General features: G+C 40.6%; 1 protein-coding gene across 3 annotated transcripts in view; it reads left to right on the top strand.

Moving 5' to 3' along the window:
* The window catches only part of ap2b1 (adaptor related protein complex 2 subunit beta 1), a 209,460-nt gene that overhangs the window by 1,634 nt on the left and 183,603 nt on the right, over window positions 1–24,223 (top strand). For all 3 annotated transcript variants that reach the window (XM_052035359.1, XM_052035361.1, XM_052035360.1), the window contains exons 2-5: window positions 4,489–4,546; window positions 6,345–6,450; window positions 13,564–13,699; window positions 17,627–17,872. In XM_052035359.1, coding sequence (XP_051891319.1) covers window positions 4,510–4,546; window positions 6,345–6,450; window positions 13,564–13,699; window positions 17,627–17,872 — 525 coding nt within the window. In that variant the 5' untranslated portion in view covers window positions 4,489–4,509. The remainder of the gene's footprint in view (window positions 1–4,488; window positions 4,547–6,344; window positions 6,451–13,563; window positions 13,700–17,626; window positions 17,873–24,223) is intronic.

Below are 24,223 nucleotides of genomic sequence, written 5' to 3'. Positions count from 1 at the left end.
CAAATGCAAAAAAGCATAGGAAATAAGAGTCTTGGAGAAATCCTGCGCTCATTATTTTTTATTTCCTTATTTTAATTCTTTCATTATTGTTTGATCCCTTGCTGTGATACACTTGCACTGGTAAGGGCTATCAAAGGATCAATGCATGTTTAAGTCTTGACAGTAAAGTTGTTAGCTCTAGTTATTGTATTGGCGTATGTCTGTTTTCAAAAAAAAGTGATCTTGCAGAAATTTTACTGTGTTCTTTGTGTAAGCAGTTCTAGTCTGGTTTTAATAGATTGTGAGTTATCTAGCATGTTTGGCCTATTGGGGTTATTGAGCAGTGTTTTTAAAATGAGTCTTTGTGTGCTATGGATGGAAATGTTAGTATTTGTTGTCCAATCCAAAAGTCTGAATTGTGGAGGCTGTTGAGATTGTCATGTTGGTGGGTCAGAAGCCATGTGTGGGCCAGGTGAAGTGAGGATGGCAACTCTCCTTCTCTGAAGTGCATTGGTGTAGTTACATGGTCACCATTACTGACCATAGATTTTAATGCCAGATCTGTTCAATTACTTGAATTTAAATTCCACAACCATCAGATGAGATTTGAACTCTTGTTTCTGGTTCAATGGTCCAGTGTTCTGGCTGCTGGTTCAGTAACTTGATCACTAGGCTACCGTATCTCAAAACATCTTTAACATAAGGCGCAAATGTTTCTTCCTCCTCTCTTTAGTAGCTGCTAAATGGAAATATTTCCAGTTTTCACCCCCTTGTTTTAAATTTTAATTCCTTTCTAAAGGTGTAGATCCTTCCTAGGCCAGGGCTAGAGTCGCTTAGTAGTTAGATTACCGGGCTAGCAATCAGAGTTCTGGACTACTGACCCAGAGGTGCGAGTTCAATTCCAGTGTGGCAGGTGGGGAATTAAGAATTCAAATTATTAAGTAAATCTGAATTAGGTAAAGTAGCTTGTCTCAAATATGATAATCAAGAATCAAATGACTTTGGTTAAGACCCCAATTGCTTCATTATGTCCTCTGTAGAAGGAAAACTGCAATCCTTACCTGAATCTGTCCAGTTTGTGAATCCAAAACCACCAATGTTCACTCTTAACTATCTCCTCAGTTCAGGGGCAATTGAAGGTGGACAATAGATCTGACATGGCTGGCAATGGCCATATCCTCTGGACAAATAAAGAGAAAAGCTGCTGATTGTATAACGACCTGTACTTCACTGATGAACTAGTACGTCACTGGGTGAAGTTGGCCTCTCTCTAGATGCAGTGGAGTGTGAACATGCTATAATGGATCCTAGGAGGTAGTATTTCCAGTACTGGAAGGTATTGCTCCTTAAAGAGGCTGCAGTCTGGATCATTTCAGTATTAGAACAGGGATGACTCATAAGAGAACAAATTTCCACTATGCTGAATTGTGCGTTGATCCAGAGGTGCCTGCAGAGGGTCTGATCTTCCTAATGCAACAGTAGTAAATGGTGAACTGGTAATAATAATAAAGGCTGCTGAGCTAAGGTCAGAGGTGGATGAGGAGGTCTACAGAACAAAATGTGGAGTATCATATCCATGCAGCATTCAGTTTTTTTTTCCATATCCTGAAAATCAGAAATCATAATAGTAAACCCAATACAATTTACATGTATTGTGACAATTGGGTAGGTGGGTTATACCATCTCCAACCAACTGAAGAATGAAAAATTCACTGTGTTCTCATTGGGGTTTATCTAATTTGAAGGGAGATTAATGTCATAGAGTAGTAGGTAGAGCAGATGCATTAGAGCAAGAACAAGGCAGGTTCAAAGAATAAGCATGAAGCAAGAGGTTTTGGAAGAGGTGGACCGGTACAGGATGATAATTTGATTACATAAGTGAATGCTTGCTTTTCCTTTCAGACCGTGCACAGTCTAACTTGAGCATGTGTGACAGTTAGAGCAAAACGCAAACTGCTGGAGGAACCCAGTGTGTCCCGATGCAGGGTCTCGACCCAAATCGCTTTATCTCCAAGAATGCTGCTTGACCTGCTGAGTTCCTCCAGCAGTTTGTTTTTTTTCCCCTCCATCTTCAGTCCCTCGTGTGTCCAGTGTGACATTTTGTTCTGATTCCCTGCATGGGCCCAGGAATAGCTTGAGGAGTTTTGAAAGGACTGAGCCCCTCTTTGCCATTACCTAGATCTGTTCAAGCCACCTGGATTTTATATCACAGATTACAGTCTGTCATCAGAGATGCAAGTTTATTCTGCACTTGGTTGCAGTTGAAATTCTGAAATTGAGATGGTTTCAGAATTTAGAAAACTTCACTTGAGTTGCTAGCATGTTGCATTTTACCCTGCTTAGTCCTTTCAGTGCAATTACTTCTCTCTGCCTTTGGAATGCAATTTGCCAACTACTTATTGAAAGGTATGATGAATTATAAGTGGCCCACATTCAGTTTATTGTCCACATAAGCAGTCATTCCAGTGCCACATGACTGCCCTGTTGCAAGATCCTTTCTAATATTTATGTCGATGTTGGCATGGCCTCTCTTTCAATCACCAACTCTAATGCATTTTGGAGCTTCAATCCTTTCTTCTTTTAAAAAAGGGTTTCAGCAATCCTTGCGTTAACACTGCTCCACTTTCTATTGTATTTCTGTCTTTGTCCTCCCCTCAATATAGAAAACAATATCTTCACTGCCCCTTATAACTTTAAACACCTATCTAGTTTGCCTTGATCTTCACTAATGTAGGAAAAAAAACTTTCCATTAAAGCTTTTGCTTTGTTAGAATCTAGTTGGTTTACCAATGTCCTTCATTCGTGGGATCTTTCACCCGTATCCATAGAGTCATGCAGCAAGGAACCAGACCCTTTGGCCCATGGAGTTCACGCCCATCATCAATCAACCACCCATTTACACTAATCCTATATTAACCCCATTTTTATTTTATTCTCCACCATGTTCTCCTCAACTTCCACCAGATTCCACCACTCACTTACACACTAAGGGCAATTTATAATGGCCAATTAACCTACCAACCTGTAAGCCTTTGGGATGTGGGAAGAAACCCACATGGTCACAGGGAGAATTTGTGCAGGGTTTGCACACAGGACCGGTCAGGTTGAACTGGGTCTCTGGTGCTGTAAGGCAGTGGCTCTGCTTGTTATGCCACTGTGTTGCCCAGGCTGACTGACTTGAATTTGCACAATCTGTGATTGACTCATGCTCTCAGACAAGGCTCAGCACGCCATTCCTGGTAATGATCATTGCTGCCTAAGAAGTTGGATCAGCATTCTCTTCTCTGGGGCAAGTCAGCACGGGCAAAAAAAGCATTCTTGGTTGAAATCAGCCTCATCCCAAAAACAAATACAAGAAGAAAATAAATGACATTGCAATGAGAATAAAGTGAACAAATTTAGCTTTCTTCTAACAAACAGTAGAATCTGCCAAGTGTACCTGAGACCCAGTTGAGGGATGGACATCTGCCTTGGTAAGGCAGTAAGGATCATAAGATTTTAGAAGATGTTTTGAGAATGAGTGGAAGAGTAGGAAATACCTCCAGAAGGTAGAGTGGGTGAAGAACAGTAAGCTGAAAGTTATTATAATTTTACAATATCTCTGAATGACTGACAAGAAGTTACCTAACACACAAACAGCAATACATTTGAAACCTTGCTCAGGGGAGTATTTTTAGGAATGAAACAGCGTGATCCTGGTTCCACGAGCGCCATCACGTGCATGCGATTGTTCTTTGTTCATTGGTTTCTCACAGCAAAAAATATCACAATTTCACAGTTCAGCTTGAAGAACTAACAGGAGCTGATGATTCATTGCAGTTATTTCAAAATAAGTTCTTAGAAGTTTTTCTTAGAATCTTAAGAAAATATCTTTGGGAACTTAAGCACGATGAAATTTCAGTGTGGATTGATGGAATGGTTATTTTTTCCAAACCTTGTGTCCTTTGTTTGGTGTCAAAATGCTCCCAGGCCAAGTCAAATATAGCATGAGCAGCAGATGAGTATGACTCCCTGTAGTACTGATGAATATTTGTCTCAACTCCAAAACAACTAAAGGTTTCCCCCATCTGCTTCCTTTACCAGCATGAAATGTAGAATGCCTCATTCCCACCAACTGCCTTTCTGTTATTTCCAAAGGATTTAGTTGTCTGCTGTTGGGCTGGGATAAATATTTTGGATTTGGGGTTGATTCTGCCATTGTTCATTTTGTATGGGATCCAGAGCACCAAGTGTAAGGGAGTTAGGTCTGGGTTTCATGCATTAAAAAGCAAAAGCCATTGTTGTAGGACTTTGTGCAACCACAGTCATTGTTCAGTCAGCTACAATCATTTGGAATTTACAAAATTCCAGCACTTTCTGATATTGTAGAAATGTTCCGTGGTATTAAAATGAGTTTGAACTGCCTGACTGATGCAGTTACCAATAGAGTAGATGACGCTCGTTTCAGAAAAATGTTGGGAAGGAAACATGTTCTAAAATGTATCTTTTGTTTTGTTTTGTTCCTTGCAGGAAGCTTAAAATATACCCACCATGACTGACTCCAAGTATTTCACGACAAATAAAAAAGGTGAGTTTTCCTATATGTCGCTCCCCCTTGGCTTATTAATGACACATGCAATATGGTGACATTTCAGAGCTCATTGGTAATGATGTTATTAAGCAGTAAAGTAGCCGTATGCACTATGTGATGCAGCACCATGGGGTTCTGAGGTGCAGGTTATAAGTGTGATTGTCAGGACAGTTCACTTCTATGTCAATCAGATAATTAGTGAGGTGTATGAGAATTGTAGAGTCGATAGAAATGGATTTTCAAACTATTCAGCAGTGAGTGTAGAGAAATGAGCACTGAAGAAGCATAACAGAAGGACTAGTTCATACCTTCAGTGTTATGATCGTGAATATTGAAAGACATGGAGTGGTGAGTTCCTTTTGGAAAAAGCCCCTTGAAGGTCCGTATCTCGTGCATGGGTTTAGACCATTAGTTCAATGGAATTTGCATCTAATGCATAGATATCACATCTGTTTTCCACAATCCCAGCTACAAAAATTCGAATGGCAACCAGAGATGTTCACTGCTAATGAAACTGTTTGCAGAGCCCCTGCGCTTTGCTGTGATTAAATATACCAGTAAATTTTATTCAAACAAGGTTGACTCAAAGCCATTTTCCCCACTTTATCCTAAGGGCTTTATGAAACAATTTTCTCAATGTCATTGTGCTCTGGCCTTGTTTTTAGTGATGATGATACTTCAGCGATACAGTAGTGCTTTTCTGGTGGAAAATGAAATGGTTCATGGTGTCAGGTACTGAGCTGTCATGTTTGACCTTTGAGGAAGTTGACAGTGCTCAATTACAAATCAATATTCTGCTTCACACAGTGCAGGTGTCAGGGAATGAATGTCCTCCAAAGGACATAACCTGTCAATGATTTTGAATGGCATTACCATTGCTGCGTTCCCCACCACCAAAATTCTGTGGGTTACCATTGAATGTAACTACTGCGGCTACAAGAACAGGCCAGACGCTGGGAATTCTGTGGCATATTTCATCACCTCACTTCCCAAAGGCTTTCCACTGTGTATGTGACATGGATCTGGAGCATGATGGACTTGCCTCTATAGTGCACTTGCCTGGTTAAGTGAAGCACCAACAGCTCTCAAGATGCCCAACACCATCACTGACAAAGCAGCCCACTTGATTGGTACCTGATCCATCATCCTAAAACATTCACTGTCTCCATCACAGATGCACTACAGATCTACGATATCTGCTGCAGTTACTTGTCCAGGGTATTTAGGCAGCACCTCCTAAATCGCTATCCTCTACCATCAAGAAAGATAAAGCAGCATAAGCATGGAAACACCAGCATCTGCAAGTCCCCCTTGCAAAATCATACAATGACTTGAAAACACCACTGTTCCTTCATCATAGCTGGGTAAACATGAACTCTCTACCTACGGCACAATGGGAGAACCTTTACTAGAAGACTTTAAACAATTCTAGAATGTAACACTCCTGTCACTTTTCGAGGGGAAATAAGAAGGGACATTAAATTCTGGCCCTGCTAGTGATGCCCTCATCCTGCAAGTTATGAAAAAAACACAATTGGCCTTTGGAGAGGAAAGACTGGCATTCAAGATCCCAGCTTCTGGTCAGTATCTAAAGTCTACTGCACTATAATACTGGGATTAGTTTGAGGATGGGACAGAGCTTGGCTGTGAAACCCTATAATTAGTCTGTCATCTCTTGTACATAAGTGATAGCTTTTTGGTACTGGTCAAGAGGCCAAGGAAGGAAAAGAAAACCTTTTCTTGCAGCTATGATGTAAGATGTTCTGATTAATTTCTTTCATCTTCAATGTTGCAGGAGAGATATTCGAGTTGAAGGCTGAGCTAAATAATGAGAAGAAGGAGAAAAGGAAGGAAGCAGTAAAGAAAGTTATTGCTGCAATGACTGTTGGCAAGGATGTGAGGTGAGAAGACAGAAAATTGAGGATTCCTTCCAAGAATTTTACTCAATATACAGATGTCTTTTATTTAAGTTCCCCTCGAAAGATTCATCCTGGCTAGGCTGAAGACCTGTTGGAGAAGTGATGCATTTCCTTATTTTTTTTTGTGCGAGTGGAAGTGGGGAGAGAGGAAGTGACGTTATTTGATTAGCTGATGATGTCGTTTCTGGTTCAACAATACAAGAACATAAGAAATAGGAGCAGGAGGAGGCCATCTGGCCCGTCGAGCCTGCTCCGCCATTCAATAAGATCATGGCTGATCTGGCTGTGGACTCAGATCCACCAACCTGCCTTTTCCCTGCAACCCTTAATTCCCCTATGATGAAAAAATTTATCTAACTGTGTCTTAAATATATTTAATGAGGCAGCCTCTACTGCTTCCCTGGGCAGAGAATTCCACGGATTCACTAATCTCTGGGAAAAGCAGTTTCTCCTCATCTCCATCTTAAATCTATTCCCCTGAATCTTGAGGCTGTGTCCCTTAGTTCTAATCTCACCTACCATGGAAACAACCTTCCTGTCTCTGTCTTATCTATCCCTTTCATAATTTTATGTTTCTGTAAGATCTCTTCCCATTCATCTGAATTCCAGTGAGTATAGTCCCAGACGACTCTATCTCTCCTCATAGGCTAACCCCCTCATCTCCGGAATCAACCTGTGAACCTCCTCTGTACCACCTCCAAAGCCAGTATTCCTTTCCTCAAGTAAGGAGACCAGAACTGCACGCAGTACTCCAGGTGCGGCCTCACTAGTACCATTGCAGCATAACCTCCCTGCTCTTAAGTTCAATCCCTCTAGCAATGAAGGCCAACATTCCATTTGCCTTCTTGATAACCTCTTGCATCTGCAAACCAACCTTTTGCGATTCATGCACAAGCACTCCCAAGTCCCTCTGCACAACAGCATCCTGCAATCTTTTACAATTTAAATAATAATCTGATCTTCTATTTTTCCTTCCAAAGTGGATAACCTCACATTTACCAACATTGTACTCCATCTGCCAGACCCTTACCCACTCACTTAGCCTATCTATATCCCTCTGCAGACTCTCCGCACCCTCTGCAGAATTTGTTTTTCCACTCAATTTAGTGTCATCAGCAAACTTAGATACGCTACACTCGGTCCCCGCTTCCAAATCGTTAATGTATATCGTGAACAGTTGCAGGCCCAGCACTGACTCTTGAGGCACCCCGCTCACCACTGATTGACAACTAGGGAAACAAGCATTTATCCTAACTCTCTGCCTTCTATTGGTTAACCAATCCTCTATCCATGCTAATATTACCCCCAACTCCATGCATCCTTATCTTATGAATAAGTCTTTTATGCGGCACCTTATTGAATGCCTTCTGGAAATCCAAGTATACAACATCCATCTGTTCCCCCCATCCACTGTGCTCATTATGTTCTCAAAGAACTCCAATAAGTTTGTCAAACAGGACCTGCTCTTCCTGAATCCATGCTGCATCTGCTTGATAGAACCACTTCTATCCGGATGTCTCACTATTTCTTCCTTAGTGATAGCTTCAAGCATTTTCCTGACTACAAACTTTAAGCTAACTGGCTTATAGTTACCTGCCTTTTGCCTACATCCTTTTCTAAACAGTGGTGTGACATTCGCTGTCTTCCAATCTGCCAGGACCTGCCCAGAGTCCAGAGAATTTTGGTAAATTATCATAAACGCCTCTACTATAACTTCCCCTATTTCTTTCAGTACCCTGGGGTGCATCCCATCAGGACCAGGGGACTTTTCTACCTTTAGGTCCACTAGTTTGCTCATCACTACCTCTTTAGTGACAGCGATTGTATCAAGGTCCTCACCTCCCATCGCATTCATAGCATCCCTTTGGCGTGTTAGACGTGTCCTCCATCATGAAGACTGACACAAAATAGCTGTTCAAGGCCTCGGCCATTTCCACATTACCCAATATTAATTCCCCCTTCTCATCTTCCAAGGGACCTATGTTCACTTTAGCCACCCTTTTGTGCTTTTTATAATTATAAAAACTTTTACTATCTGTTTTTATATTTTGTGCTGGTTTACTTTCATAATCTATCTTCCCTTTCCTTATTGTTTGCTTAGTGGTTCTTTGTGCTTTTTAAAGTTTTCCAAATCTTCCAGTTTCCCACCACTCTTGGTGACTTCATATGCATGAGCTTTTAGCCTGATGCCTTCTCTTATTTCCTTAGTTATCCAAGGCTGCCATAATTTCTGAAGAGTATCTGCACTGGTTATTCCATGCTAACTGTCTGAGTGTTGTTTCTGAATCTCAGTGTCGAGTGTGCTGTATTGTCATGGGTTCGTGCTGGTGAATTGCTTGACAAAGTTCTGAACTAAAACTCATTTTGCATAGAAGGCTTACTGCTCGCAGCTAGGGTCAGGTCATGCAGGACCTGGGCTAATGCCCAGGTACTTGCCTGCCCAGACATAGTCTTTCCAGAGGCAGAGGGCAGGATGAGCTGATCTTCTGCACCCATGAGGTGTCCTATGAGATTGAGTGAGCGCTAAGCTGTGAGTAGACCTTGAATGGTGTACTGCTGAGGTCCTCCCCTGGAATACTCTTGACACCTTTTGCCAATTTGCCAATCAAAAGCTTTTGAACTGTTTTTAAATGTTTTTGCTTGTCAGTGGCATTTAAAGATTATTCAATAGATTTAAATAATGAAAAAAAAATACAACTGAAAACACCTTGAAGTACTAAAGATTAATCGAAAACATAAATAAAAAATGTTAAAATAAAATAACACAGAACTTGGAGCAAACTTCAACACTTGGAGCAAAAAAAATTGCACATACTGGATATCCAAAACTCGCCTATGCTTGGCTGTTAGCACCAAAAAGTGAGTTTGCTGTTTCTACATCAGTCTTTCCTCAGGGAGCAGCCAAGGGACAGGTTTGAAGTGCGTCTGGTACCTCTCCTCTGAGGTCAGTGCTCTGGTGATGAGCTTGGTGAGTCCAGCAGTGGAGCCTGAGGTCAGGTGCATCAGCATCTGACTCAGAAGTAGAGTCATACAGCACAGAATCAGGCTGTTTGGCCCATCATGTCCATGCTCACCATTATGTATTAAACCCATTTTTCTGTCCTGTGCAATTCATGTCCTTCCTATAGTGCGGCAGTCAGAACTGCACACTATACTCCAGTCCATCTTGCTTCCATGTATGCTCAGCCAGTTGCAGAAGTCTGAGATGTGCTGAGATCTAATTTAAGGATGAATGTATCAAATTTCTCTATAAGGTGTTTGAATATGAATTGGATGTGGTGTATGGATAATGTGCACACAATGTTGATCATGATCATGCTTACAGAGGGGTAAGATTGCTGTCGTTTGCTTATAGTTTTGTTGTAAGGAATGGCAGAAATTCTCTCCATACCAGAAAAAATTGAGCTGCAGTATTCAAAATATGACAAGGTTTTGTTCTCTGGACCAAACCGTGAGATTCTGATGCAGTTTCTTTTATTGTACTTGTTTCACTAAGCTCTACTATTCGAGTTCATATTTGCTGGAAAACTGAGTTGCCCTTCTGCTTTGTCTTCCTTCTGATTGTAAAGAATCAATATGGGGTAGTATCACTGGTTATAATTCAATGGCTGCATCATTTCACCCTATTACAGACATTCCCTTCCACCTATTGCCCTCCCCATGACAATACAGCACACTCGACACTGAGATTCAGAAACAGCACTCAGACAGTTAGCATGGAATAGCCAGTGTAGATACTCTTCAGAAATTATGGCAGCCTTGGATAACTAAGGAAATAAAAGAAGGCATCAGGGCTAAATGCTCATGCATACGAAGTCGCCAAGAGTAGTGGGAAACTGGAAGATTGGGAAAACTTTAAAAAGTAATAAAGAATCACTAAGTTCTGCTACCTACATCAACTTGCTTTCTCAGTTCTGATGAAGGGACTTCGACCTGAAACATTAACTGGTTTCTTCGTCCAGAGCTCAGCCAGTCAATGTTGCTTGACTGGCTGAGTTCTTCCAGTATTTTAGTTTTTGTTAACAATTCCATGATGTTGCTAATAGCAATTCCTCAGCTGCACAAATAGTTGATGTGGTTGGTGAAAGTATGATCTGGTATCAGAGCTAAGCATCATTGTTCAGACGGTATAGAAGGGAGTGGGAATGTTGCTGGCTATGAATGTAATTAGTAGAAAAAAGTGTTTCTTACCTCAGCAATTTTTTTTGCAAGGTTATGGGCATATCAGGCAAGGTCAGTATTTATTTCCAATCTCAGTTGTCTCGAGATGTGGTGGTAGACTGCCCTTTTGAACTGATTCCAGTGATTTGACACAACTTAATGGATCGCTAGGTTAATTCATAGCACGTTTGAAGGTCAACTATGATTGTGTGGGACTGTAGGCAGTTAACGGTGAAAGGCTTCATTCCTTAAAGAATAATTGTGAACCTGTGGGGAATTTTATCAAAATCTGACAGCTTCATGGTCACTGACCGATGCTAGCTTCTTATTTACAGACTGTTTTTCAAACTGGATTTAAATTTGCCAGATTGATAATCAGTGGTTCACCAAACTATATATATTTAATAGAAAATAAAATCCATTTTCTTTTTCTGTGGAAGTAGGAGTTTGCTTTGTGGTTTTGCATCATGTGACAGGAAATTTTTTGGATGCTTGTGGCCCCACTCAATTTGTAATAACTGAGTCTGCCCAGGAGGGTCAGGGTGTGTGTTATAATATAGGATTGTATGCTGGAGAAATTAAATGCTTGCTTCCTGTTAGATTATGTGAAGGTATATAGCTGTTGCAGCATGCAGAAAATTTGCAGTTACATTTACAGTATGGATTGCCAAGTTATCGCTAAACCACCATGTCAACGCACTCATGGAGGTGAAAAGAAAGGGTCTCACAGTGGGAAAATTCTCTTGCTTGACCCCAGTTGCTGGTGAAGAGTTAATTGTAGATGTAATGTTTGGAATTGATTTACAAATTATGATGGAAGTTTACTTTGTATGTGCTAAGATAAGCAGTTAAGCAAGCAATTCACCTCTTCTGGAGTATTACAAAGCAAGAAGAATATAAGAAATAGGAGTAGTTTCTGACCCATCAAGCCTGCTGCACCATTCATCAAGATCATGGCTGATTTGCTGTATTATCTCTATATTCCTTGATTCCCTTAATAGCTAGACATCTTGGATTCCCTTAATATCCAAAAATCCAGATTATTTTGAATGAATTCAATGACTGAGCATTCAAAGTTCTGCAGGTTAGAGAATTCCAAAGATTCTCCACTGTCTGAGTGAAGACATCTCTCCTCATCTCAGTCCTGAATGGCGTGGCCCTTATTCTGAGAGTCTTGCCCCTGGTTCTGGATTCCTGAGCCTCCTCACGTCCAACCTGTCAAACCCTGTGAGGATTTTGTCATTTTCAGTGAGATCTCCCCTCTTTCTTCTCAAGTGTAGAGAATGCAGGCCTAATCAACTCATGAAGGGAGATGACAAACCAGCAATCTTGGAACTGGTCTGCAAATCTTTGCTGCACTCCCTCTGTGTTAAGTCTATCCTCTCTTTGGTAAGGAGATTGAAAGTATCAACACTTGAGAGTAACGATGGTCTCAGAAGGACAGCTGAGGGTTGGTAATAATGCTGAGCTGGCTAATAACAAATACAAAAATATTATTTTCCATTCTGGCTCTAAATATAAAATGATGTGCAATTAGACCTATATATAATCAGGGAAATGTGTAATTAATACGGACACCTAACCTTAAGGCACATACAGGCAGTGTATATGACATACTATCTTTATTAAGTATGGCATATATTGAATGCTAGTTGAAGACGCTTTTTCTTACAAGTCACCTTCAGTCAAACTCTTTAGAAATACTGTAAAATGTACGAAATAAATTCGGAGAGCCCAAGCTTGAATCTCGGAGGTGGTGTTCAGGCAGACATTGGGGTGTGAGGTACTGACTTATTGGCAATGATGATATGTGGGAGGGATCATATTCAGAAGTTACCTAATTGCAGCAAGATGGACCCCTCCAACTTAATGGTTGCACTCTTGAGTCAAGCCCTTTACTACATGCCAAATAAGGCTCTAGCCCTCTGATTAAGACTTGCTTTGGTTTTGTTTTCACAGCCCTTGTGCTAGAAACTTGCACAAGTACTATGTAACAGATTTGTAAGCTATTTAGTATCACTGCTTCTGCACAGCATCCTCCATGAGCTAGTGTACTACATTCGTAGATGTGCCGAGAACAGTTTTAGACTGAGGTCATAGAATCAATCAGCACAGAAAGGGGCCCTTCGGCCTACAAGGTCCATGCTGACCATCAAGCACCTATCTATACTAATCCCATTTACCAGCCCTTGGTCTGTCACCTTCTATGCCTAGGCAACTCAAGTGATCATCGAGATGCTACTTAATGTTGTGAGAATACCTGCCTCCACTACCTCCAGTTGTTAATTAGAAGATGGTTAAATACAGACTGAAGCTCTTTCTAATCTGTCCAATGAGGGCAGTGCCATGAAAATCCTTTTAATGCACAAATGAAGTGTTCAAACCTGAAAATGGGCCTAGTAGGTTCCCAGTAGGTTTGGTCCGGCACCCCTGTATAAATGTTAAGGAACCTTCAGTCATATTCCAGGTGTACAACGATACAGATGAACAGCAACTGATTTGAAACCAAAACAAAAATTGTTGTGGGTTTTAAGGCTATTTTCCCCTTGTTAAAGTATATGACTTATGCTTAGTATCAGCCAGCAGGCTTGGTTATATTGCTCATCAAAGCACCAATGTTTGATGATCCTAAACCATGATTTAAAGTGCAGCCTCATTAATAGTACTGGAGCATGTCCAATAACATAAATATCCACAAAAATAAACAGTAGCTGCTTTGACAAATTCATAATAGGGATTGCAGGTGAGTACTTAAACAGTTGCACACGTCTTGCATTGCCAAATAGCTTGGCCTTCCACAGATGCACATAGAAGTTTCATAAAGCCATTCTGGACAGACAAAATACCAGGTTCCTTTCTATTTTAAGCTGTTTTAAGCAGGTCAAAACCATTTGGTTTGTATCAGTAATTCATTTTTTGTTGTGTTTTGTGTAGTTCGCTCTTCCCAGATGTGGTGAACTGTATGCAGACGGACAACCTGGAGCTGAAGAAGCTTGTTTATCTCTACCTCATGAACTACGCTAAGAATCAGCCTGACATGGCCATCATGGCTGTGAATAGCTTTGTTAAGGTATAGCTATAAATCCTAAAAGATGTTATGAATAAAAATGTTTGCCCAGGTAGCACAAAGTGAGATTAAACCAAAAGCCGTATGCATTTTAGGACTAGTTTAAAGAGGCATTGCAGGTGATTTTAGTATTCCTGCTATAAGGACAGGGTGGATTAATCAGTGTTCCAGCACTAGATTGCTATCCATTGATGTCTTCTACTGGAAAATTGCACGGTCTGGATATTTGTTGAAACCTTGATTGGCCTTTATCACTATTTATGGCTTGAAATCACCATAATTTAAACTTATTCAGCCAGTGTGGTAATATGTTTTACGTTCCCAAGATTTCTTCTGTTAACTGATTAGAGCACTAGAAGAGCATTTTATTAGTGTATTTGCTGTTCTTTGCTTAACTTGTGTATCATGTCTTACCTCTCTCTTGTCCTGTTAGTAATTGTAACAAGGTACTGTATTCTGTGGTTTTTGACTGCAGTTGCATGATGTGAGACAAGGATCATTGCACGAGTAACTGCAGGACCTGGGCAGATTTGAGCCTGAAGTATGTTCATGGAAACAAAATCCAGCATGAAAGTTTCACATTTATCAGTGTAGGTGCTATTACTAGGCCAATTTTTGAGAACCACCAAAATGTTTCATAGATTGAAGAAAATACTTAAAGCAAAACAACGTATGAATGTAAAAAGGTGGAAGCAGGAATGGAGTAATCATGCCACCCTCTCAGATTAGCTGATGTCATAGCTGAAATTTTAAAAGTAATTCCACTTTCCTGCACTATCCCTATATTTACTTACCTTGGTGCCCAGAAATCTGTCACATTCAGCACTGGGATACACTCATCAACTGAATGTCCACAGTTTCTGTGCAGAAAATTCCAAAGATTCACACACTCTGTGTAAAGAACAATTTTTCTTATCCGAGTTCAAAATGTGACGGTGAGTTTTAGATCCCTACCACGCTCTCGCATTACCTCTGATCTTTCTCCATTAATTCTATACCTCCTGACTTTTGATTTTTCTGCTAAGGCTCCTCATTTCTACACTTCAATTAACCATCCCTCAGCCTCCTCTAATCCAGCCCCAGCCTATCCAATCTTTCCTCAAAGCTAGTATTTGCCAATCCTGACAACATTCTTGTAGATCTTTGCTCCTGATTTTGTGGGTTCTGAGGTGGCTGATGAGGCCAATGTGAAAGCTGCAAACCCTTCTACCCCTGAGCAGGAGATGTCTAATGGGCTGGGTGGGTAGTTTCCGAGGTGGTGTGCTCCTTCTACCACTTACACAGGGCTTCTATATGCAGCTGAATCATGACTTCTAGAAGGCTTTGAGCATATGCTTGATTATTTTCCTCTTTCGGCCTGGGTAATCACTGAGCTTGAATAGTGTCTGCCTTGGGAGTTCAGTGTCAGATGTGTGAACATTGTGTCCTGCCCATTGTAACCGATTGAGTATAACTCAAGCCTCAGTGCTGGGGATGTTGGCCTGCAAGATTTGCTTGTCCTTCCAATGAATTTCGAGCACTTTGTGGAGACAGCGTTGGTATCTTTCCAGGCCTTGAGATGTTTTCTGTAGGGTAGTCCAGGTCTCAGAAGTATCCTGGAGGACAGGGATCACTGCTGCACTGTAGGCCATTTATTTTGGGTCGCCCTTATCACTTTTCCCAGTTTACAGGTCAACTGACCAGACCACATCTATTTTCCTGCAGACTAAAGCTTTCCTCTTCAAAGTCAACCACATGGCCAATTTTTATATTATTGCAAATATGGTAACTAATTAAATCTAAGGACCAATATAGAGCCTTGTAGAACCACATTGAGAACAGCTTTTCAGTCAGAAAAAATCTCCTCAATCATAATGCTCTACTTCCTGCCATTGGTTCCAATTTTGCCATTCTTTCTTGACCCTATGGGCATTTACATTTTTTACCAGCTTGACATGTGGGACTTTGTCAAAAAGTCTTGCTGAAAGCTTTATTGACACTGCCGATATGAACCCTCCTTATTAACTTGTCAATGATCAAATTTAGTCAGCTTGACCTTAACAAATCCAAGCTGAATATCCCTGTGTCTTTCTAAGTGAAGATTGATACTGTCTCTCAGAATTCATTCCAGTAACTTTTCCATCACTGAGGTTAAACTCAGTGACTTGTAATTACCTGGTTTGTCTCTTGCTCCTTTTTAAACAACAGTACAACCTTGGCAGTTGTCCATGTTTCTGACACCATTACTATAGCAATGCAGGATTGAAAATTGGAGTTGGAGCCTCAGTAATTTCCTCCCTTACTACTTTTAGCTTCGTGGGATACATTCCATTTGAGTCAAGTGGTTTATCCATTTGCAAAGGTGCCAAACCTCTCAAAACTGTGCCCATTTCATTCAATATTTTGCACGTCCTCCTAAATGGCAGCTTTGGCCTTATTCCCTTCTGCAGGGCCTCTCTTGGTTACAACAGGGTTCTCTTCCTGAGAATTGTTCATAAGTTGGAAACGGGGCTGCCCGGCAATATATTTAAATAAAAACATCGGCCAACCAAGGGCAACCTGTAGTTAAACCAGGATGTTTAACTCAACCATTCTCATTTCTCTGCAAGATGTAAACTATATTGCCGCAAACAGAGTTCCCACATGGCAGAAGATGCCTGCAGCCACGCAGCAGTTGTCAAATCCATCCCATCGGTCTCCTAAATGCTTGTTCGTGTGTACGGGCTGTCCATAGTCAGGTGTTTGTAACCTGGGGAGGAACTGTATTTTAAAAGCAGTTGCAAAGTGTGAACCCTATCCACACCCCCTGCCTGCATATACACACACACCCTTGTAGGCAATACAGTTTTCTTAGTTACCTCTTGTACTTTATGTACTTGTAAAACATTTTTGGATTTTCTGAGTTTAAACTTGCCCTTTTTTATTTTGTCTTGTCCTCTGTGGACCTTGTCATTAGGGGGTTCCAGATATGGTAATCCTGCCCTTTCCTCTTAATGGGAAGTCACTTACCCTGAACTCCAATAGTTCTAACCTGTACAACATTCTTAGCAAATTAATATTGGGGATGAACATCTATCTCTAAATAAATTAACAAGTCTCCTATTTAAGCTGTTAATTTGTGAGTTTAGGAATTATGAATGACTCTAAATATAATTGAGGACTCAGGAACTTGATAGTGCATTACCAGTTGTCTGTGGGATATCTGGGAGCCATGCTCATAAAACCAGGAAATGCTGGAAACATACAGCAAGTTGGACAGCATCTGTGGAAATGTAAATAGACATTAAGATTGAAGACCTTTTATCTTTCCATAGATGTTACCTTTTTTCCTTTTTTTTAAGATTTCCAGTATCTGCATTTTTTTTAACTTTCACATTTGGCTTTGGTTGATGGAGATAAAATTGCCTCTGCCTCTTGACTAAGATTTGTGAAATATGTAGTCCTTGCGTAATCTTGCTGTTAATTTAATAATCAATTAGTAATAGGAGGGTGGGGGAGTCGCATTGGCATGTAGCTGCTGTTCTGAGATTGCTGCAGTTTCAGATCAGCAGCACTGCTATTAGTTGTATAATTGAGCTTATGGAACCTGTTCTTGGTGCTATCAAAATGAAATGAACAATTACTGAAACAGCTAGCAGATCAAGCATCAGTGAGAGAAAAAGACAAAGTTTAAGATCAGTGCATTTGATGAAAAGTGAGTTCTAATGAAAGGTCTTTGACCTGAAACATTTACTCTTTTTGTGGACCTGATGAATATATCCAGCATTTTCTATTTAATTCAGATTTCCATCATTTCAATATTTACATTTAAAAGCGAACATGTTCCATTCCTAATGTGCACATTACAACAAAAATATTCTATTTATAATGTCTGAAGTTCTTAAGTTGGCACAGTGTATTATTTTTGATATTGATCTTAATTGAAATGTCTAAAATGTCCTGCCCTTGTAGGATTGTGAAGATCCAAATCCTTTGATCAGGGCTCTGGCTGTCCGAACAATGGGCTGTATTCGTGTGGACAAAATAACAGAGTATCTGTGTGAGCCCCTTCGTAAGTGTCTGAAGGATGAAGACCCATATGTTCGTAAAACAGCAGCTGTCTGCGTGGCCAAACTGCATGACATCAATGCCCAAATGGTAGAGGATCAAGGTTTCCTGGATTCATTACGAGACCTGATTGCTGATTCAAACCCCATGGTATGAAACTTACTCCTATTGTTAATGAATGAGATTTGATTTATTACAATTATGCTCCTTTGTTCAGTAAATAGAAAATATTAACAAATTGCTTGGTTGTAATCCCGATCATTGTGTACTTAATCGATCTTTTCCAAAAAGCAAGAGCATGTTTTCTTCTTGGCGTGATGGATTGTAGGATTCATTGTAATGAGTTTGTTTGTTCCAAGTTCAATCATTACAGGCACATGGTTCAGATCAATAGATCTAGAATTCTGCAGCAGAAGTAGATTTGCTCCATTCGATGCCTGATCAGGCTACCACCTGACACAGCAACTTCTCTGCTCATTTAGAAGAGAAGTTTTTAACTTCTTGAGCCTTTGGCTGGTGCAGGTTCTGTGTAGTTATTGTCTGTCACTTGCTTGACATTTCTCAATGCTTAAATCATTCCTCTTAAATTACTATATGGTCTCTATTTGTGGTAAAGCACAGCATTCCAATATTACTCTTCAGCTTCCTCTTTCATCCTTTTACTGCCAACCTGCTTTAATTATTCACCAGTGTAGAAATAATGTTTCATTCATTATTTTACAAAACCTTTCTGAAATTGAAAAGTTATTGGTTGCTGCTTTAATATGACTAAGGCTGGGAACTGAATATGTTGGCAGTAGTTGACATTTGGAACAATAAGCAGAATGGAAGAGGAGATGAAGTAACTAATAACAAAGGATGACAACAGGGCAGCAGTAAGAAAAGACCTTGGATCAGGAAGTATAATCAACTTGGGTGGGGATGAAGAGGAAAGAAATGATTTATCAATGTAGTCTATATGTCCTCAAACAATAGCTGCACAGTTGGACAGAGTATTAATCAAGAATAAAGGGGGTTTGTAACCAAGGTATTGCCATGATTGTGGGTGACTTGAATCTTCATTTTGAGCAGGCTAATCAAATTGGCAAAGATAATCTTGAGGGCAAGTTCACGGAATGTATTTGAATATCTTGTGAACCCAACTAGGGCTCATTTTGTACAAGAACATGGGATTAATTAATCCCCAAAGAGGTATCCTCTGGGAAGACTGATCGTAACATGAGAAGATTTCACATTCTGGTTGAGAGTAACAAACCTGAAGGGAAAATAATTATAGACCAATGATGATTCAATGTGGATTGGGAAATAGCATTGAAGGGTGAGAAGGTGGATGAGCAATGGCAGACATTTACGGAAGTATTTCATACTTGCCAACAAAGACAGATACATGAAGAAAGGACTCTATGGGGAAAATATTCCATCCATGGCAATCTAAAGAGGTTAGAGATGGTATTGGTTTCAAGGGAAAGGCTTAGAGTGTTGCGCAACATAGCGGTATGGCTGATGATTGGGGGAGTTTTAGAAACTAGCAAAAGTTAACTAAAATGAGAGTGAGAAAAAAAATAAGGGTAAACTATGAAGAAGAATTAAATAAAATTGTAAGGGTTTTACAAATAAGAAGGTAGGAGAACAGAGGTATGCATTAGCCCCTGAAAGGCTGAGATGTAGATAAATAATGGGGAATAGGGAAATGTAGAGACATTAAATAAATATTTTGTATTAATCTTCACTGTTGGGCACACAAAAATCATAGCAGAATTAATAGGAAATCAAAGCAAAAGTTAGGTTGAAACGATCGCTATCACAAGAGGGAAAGGGTATTGGGCAAACTAATGGCACCAAGGGATGACAAGACCCTGGAATTGTTGATCTGCATCCTAAAGTTCTATATGAAGTGCCTGTAGAGATGATAGATACATTGGTTGTGATCTTCAAAAGCTTCCTGGATTCTGGAAAGATTTCAGCAGATTGGAAAACCAGAAACCTTACAGCATTATTCAAACAATGGATAGAAAAAAATCTGGGAACTGAAGACCAGTTAACCCAATGTGTTGCTGAGAAAGTGTTGGAATCCGTTATTGAGAAAATGGCACCAGGATACTTGGAAACCCATAATTGATTGGGCAGAATCAGAGAAGTTTTAATAAAGTGAAATGGTGCTTAACAAATTTTGTAGAGTTCTTTGAAGATGTGAAAACATGAGCATTGGGATTAGGGATAGGTATTAAATTGAAGGAGAAAGCACATTAGATTGTGAAGGATCGTGGATTGGGAGAATTTAGAAATTGTGAGGTTCAGTAAGGAAATTGCTAAAGAGGATGAAAATGTTCTTGGATTCTGAACCAATAATCAAACAGCCTGTCTATCTTATAACGTTCCTCCCAGTCTATGTGGTGTATTTGCAAAAAAAAGCATTTGATAAGGTAGTACATCGTAATGCACGATGGCTCATTATATGGGAATTGTTAAACAGACAAAGTGGAGGGTGGAGTTAAAAGGTGGTTTTTGGGTTGAAAACTGTATCAAGGTTCAGTGTTGGTGCCTCAGCTATTTACCATCTATATTGATGGTTTAGTTAAGAGGACTGGCTATATTGCATTGAAGTTTGCTGATGATACAAAGATAAGTAGGAATTAATTTGTGGGAACACAGAGTTGACAAAGGTTTATGGAGCAGAGAAAAATATTACAGGCAAAGTAAGATGTGTAGAAATGTGAGCTTATCCCCCTGGATAGGGAGAATTGGAAAATTGATATTCATTTAAGTAGTGTGAGAGGATGTTCAGAGAGATTTTGGTGTCCTTCTTCAAGAAAGACAAAATTAGTATGCAGGTATAGAATCACACAGCACAGAAATAGGCCCTTGGCCCATAGAATCCATGCCAACAATCAAGCACCCATTTATGCTATCCAGTTTTTTTTTATTCTCCCAATATTTTCATCTACTCCCTCCCCAATTCTACCATCCACTTCCAAACAAGGGGCAATTTACATTGGCCAATTAATCTACCAAACCTGCATGCATTTGGGATGTGGAAGGAAACGAGGGAAACCCGGAGGGTCATGGAGGATGTGCACCCTTACACTGACAGCATCAGATGTCAGGATCGAACCTGGGTTGCTAGAGCTGTAAGACAGCAGCTCTGCTAGCTGTGCCATGATGCTGCCAAAAAAGCAGGCAGTTAAGGAAGGCAAATGGACTCTTGGTCTTTAGTACATGGGCAACTGAGTACAAATGTCGGTAAGGACCCGGGGTACTGTTAATAATTTTGGTCCCTTTAATTAAGAAAAACTACTTGGCTTGGAGGTAGGGCAGGGAAAGTTCACTAAGTTGATTCCAAGTATGAAGATATTATTTTATGAGGAAAGATTAGGCTGTTGGGCCCATTATCTCTGTAGTTAAGAAAAATAAGAAGTGATCTGACTGAAACATAAGATTCTCAGGTGGTGTGACTGGGTAGATGCGGACGGGATATGCCAGAAGTAGGAGGTATTTCTTCAGCGTAATGCTTCACCCATTTAACACAGAAATGAGGAATTTTCTTTCAAATGGAGTCAGAAAGTAATACAGCATGGAAACAGGCCCTTCGGCCCAACTGGTCCATGCCGACCAAGATGCTCATTTAATCTAGTCCCACTCGCCTGCGTTTTGGCCCATATCCCTCTAAACCTCTCCCATCCATGTGGATGTCCAAATGTGTTTTAACTTTTGTTATTGTACCTGCCTCGGCCACTTTCTCTGGCAGTTTGTTCCATATACGTACCACCCTCTGGGTGAAGAAGTTACTACTCGGGTCCCTTTTAAGATATTTCCCCTCTCACCTTCAATCTGTGCCCTCTAGTTTTTGATTCCCTTTCCCTGGGAAAATGACTGTGCATTCACCTTATCCATGCCCTTTGATTTTGTACACCTCTAAGGTTAAAATAGATTTTTGGAACTCTGCCCCAGATCCTCTTGCGCTTTGTGAACGGTATTGACTCCCAATTAGCAACACCTTGATTTTAAAATTCACATCCTCATTTTCAGATTCCACCTACTCCTCTGTTTATTTTTCCAACCTTGCAACCCTCTGATATCTACAGTTACCATATTCTGGCATCCTGTTCATCCCCCATTTTAGTTGCTCCACTATCGCAGGTCGTGCTTTCAGCTAAAACTGCTCCAAGCACTGCAGTTTTCTCCCTAAACTTCCCCCTGCTTGGGCTACTCTTTAGCTTTTTGGCCAAGCTTACGAGCATCGTGTCCTGATATCTTCTTCTCTGGGTCAAATCTAGATTTAGTTTGATAACAGTCCTGTGAAGGTCCTTGGGATGCTTAGCTGTCATGGTGGCGCTGTTGATAACATTAACTGATCTGCAGTTTACCATCTTGTTCTTCAACAGGTTTTCATCACCACGTTTTTTCCTTGATGCAAATTTATGAATCTTGAGTCCTTTGTTCTCCCTTTGTTGTGCCCTACCCAACATGTACATTTCATGCATAGGTTCCATGGTCCCCTGATAGGCTTCCAGTTACTTTTCTTCATTGGCCTCATCAGTGAACATTGATTTGGCTGCTTGGGATCCTGACCTTGTGTATATGCATGTTGGCATACACAGCACTCACCACACATAGAACAAGCCCTTCGGCCCACGATGTGTGTGACGACCATGATGCCAAACTAAATGTAACATGTCTGCCTGCACATGATCCATATCCCTCCATTCCCTTCGTGTTCACCTGTTAGCCTAAATCCTTTTGATCATCACTTTCACATCTGCTTTGACCACCACCCCAGCAGCACATTCCAGGCACCCTATCTACCACTTTTTTTAAAAAGAGAAACTTGCCCTGCACGTCATCTTTAAACTTTCCCCTTCTCACCTTAAATGCATGTCCTCTTGTATTTGACATTTTGACCCCAGGAAAGAGATTCAGACTGTCTACCCTTTGAACTTTCCCCCTTTCACCTTAAATATAAGTCCTCTTATATTTGACCATTCTATCCTGAGAAAAAGACTCTGGCTATCTATGCCTCTCATAATTTTATAAACCTCTATCAGATCTCCCCTCAGCCTTGATGTCTGTGCCAAACATGATGCCAGATTAAGCCAAATCCCTTCTGCCTGCACATGATCAATATCCCTCCCTTCCCTGCATATTCATGTGTCTGTCTAAAAAGCCTCTTAACCTCCACTATTGTATTTGCTTTCATCACTACCTTTAGTAGCCTGTTCCAGGCACCTACCACTCTGTTTTTTTCAAAAAAAACTTGCCCCGCACGTCATCTTTAAACTTTCCCCTTCTCACCTTAAATGCATGTCCTCTTGTATTTGACATTTTGACCCCAGGAAAGAGATTCAGACTGTCTACCCTATCAATGTGTCTCATAATCTTTTAAACTCCTATCAGGTCTCCCCTCAGCCTCTGACGCTCCAGAGAAAACAACCCAAGTTTGTCCAACCTCTCATGATAGCTAATGCTCTCTAATCTGGGCAGCGTCCCAGTGAACCTCTTCTGCACCCTCTCCAAAACCTCCCCATCCTTCCTCTAACAGGGCGATTAGAACTGCACAAAGTACTTAAAATGTGGTCTAACCAAAGCCTTGTACGGCTGCAACAGGACTTCCTGACTCTTATACTCAATGACCCGACCGATGAAGGTAAGCATGCTGTACATCCTCTTTATGATCCTATCTACATAGGAGTTACCACTTTCAGTGAGCTATAGACTTGGACCCCAAGATCCCAAAGTACAACACCTCACGCTTGCGTGGATCAAACTCCATCTGCCATTTCTCCACCCATATCTACAACTGATCTATCTCCTGCTGTATCCTTTGCCATTCTTGGATTGCATTCCAGAGCAGGACATCTTGCTGCTAATTTTTTTTCCCTCCCTAGCTGAGGCCCCTTAGACGTTGATACAGTATGCTGCCTTGGCTCAAGCCAGCTAATTCGGGGATTGAGCCTGGATTTCCCTGAGCTGTGTGGGTTAGTCATACTAAATAATTTATCTACTCATAAGGACAGTAGAAGAATTCACTGGATCTCTGCTGATCAGCAAAAAAAAAATGCAAATTAACTAGAAATTGAAATTTAATTTAAACTCTTCTCTGTATTGATTACTGTAAGCATGGCAGTCCCTGGTTCTTAGTCTCACTTGATCTTCAGTGGCCATGTCAACAATAATGCCTTCCAGCTAGTTGCATTATCTGCTTGACTGTTCCCACGTACATTCTTGGAAGGTGAATAAAGGCTTGAAGCCAGGCGAGACCGGCGAGGACATTATGTGCTCTTACTGATCAAAGCCAATGTGGGTGTTTGTACAGCTTAGCTTAAAATAGTGACTGGCATTAAGATCAGTGTACTGCTACCTGTTTAAAAGTGAGTTTGCTTGTACGTTCAAGGATTTTAATCAAACAGCTTCCATATTGATTATAAAGTTAATTGTACTGCTGAACCAGTGGGTGCAGAGGCTGCATTTGGGGTCTTAGTGGCCATGTGGTTAGGAGGTTGCCAT

Source organism: Pristis pectinata, chromosome 21 (assembly GCF_009764475.1).
Source record: "Pristis pectinata isolate sPriPec2 chromosome 21, sPriPec2.1.pri, whole genome shotgun sequence".
Taxonomy (NCBI): Eukaryota; Metazoa; Chordata; class Chondrichthyes; order Rhinopristiformes; family Pristidae; genus Pristis; species Pristis pectinata.
The sequence above is the reverse complement of the archived record's forward strand: the minus strand, read 5'-3'. Positions and strand labels throughout refer to the sequence as shown.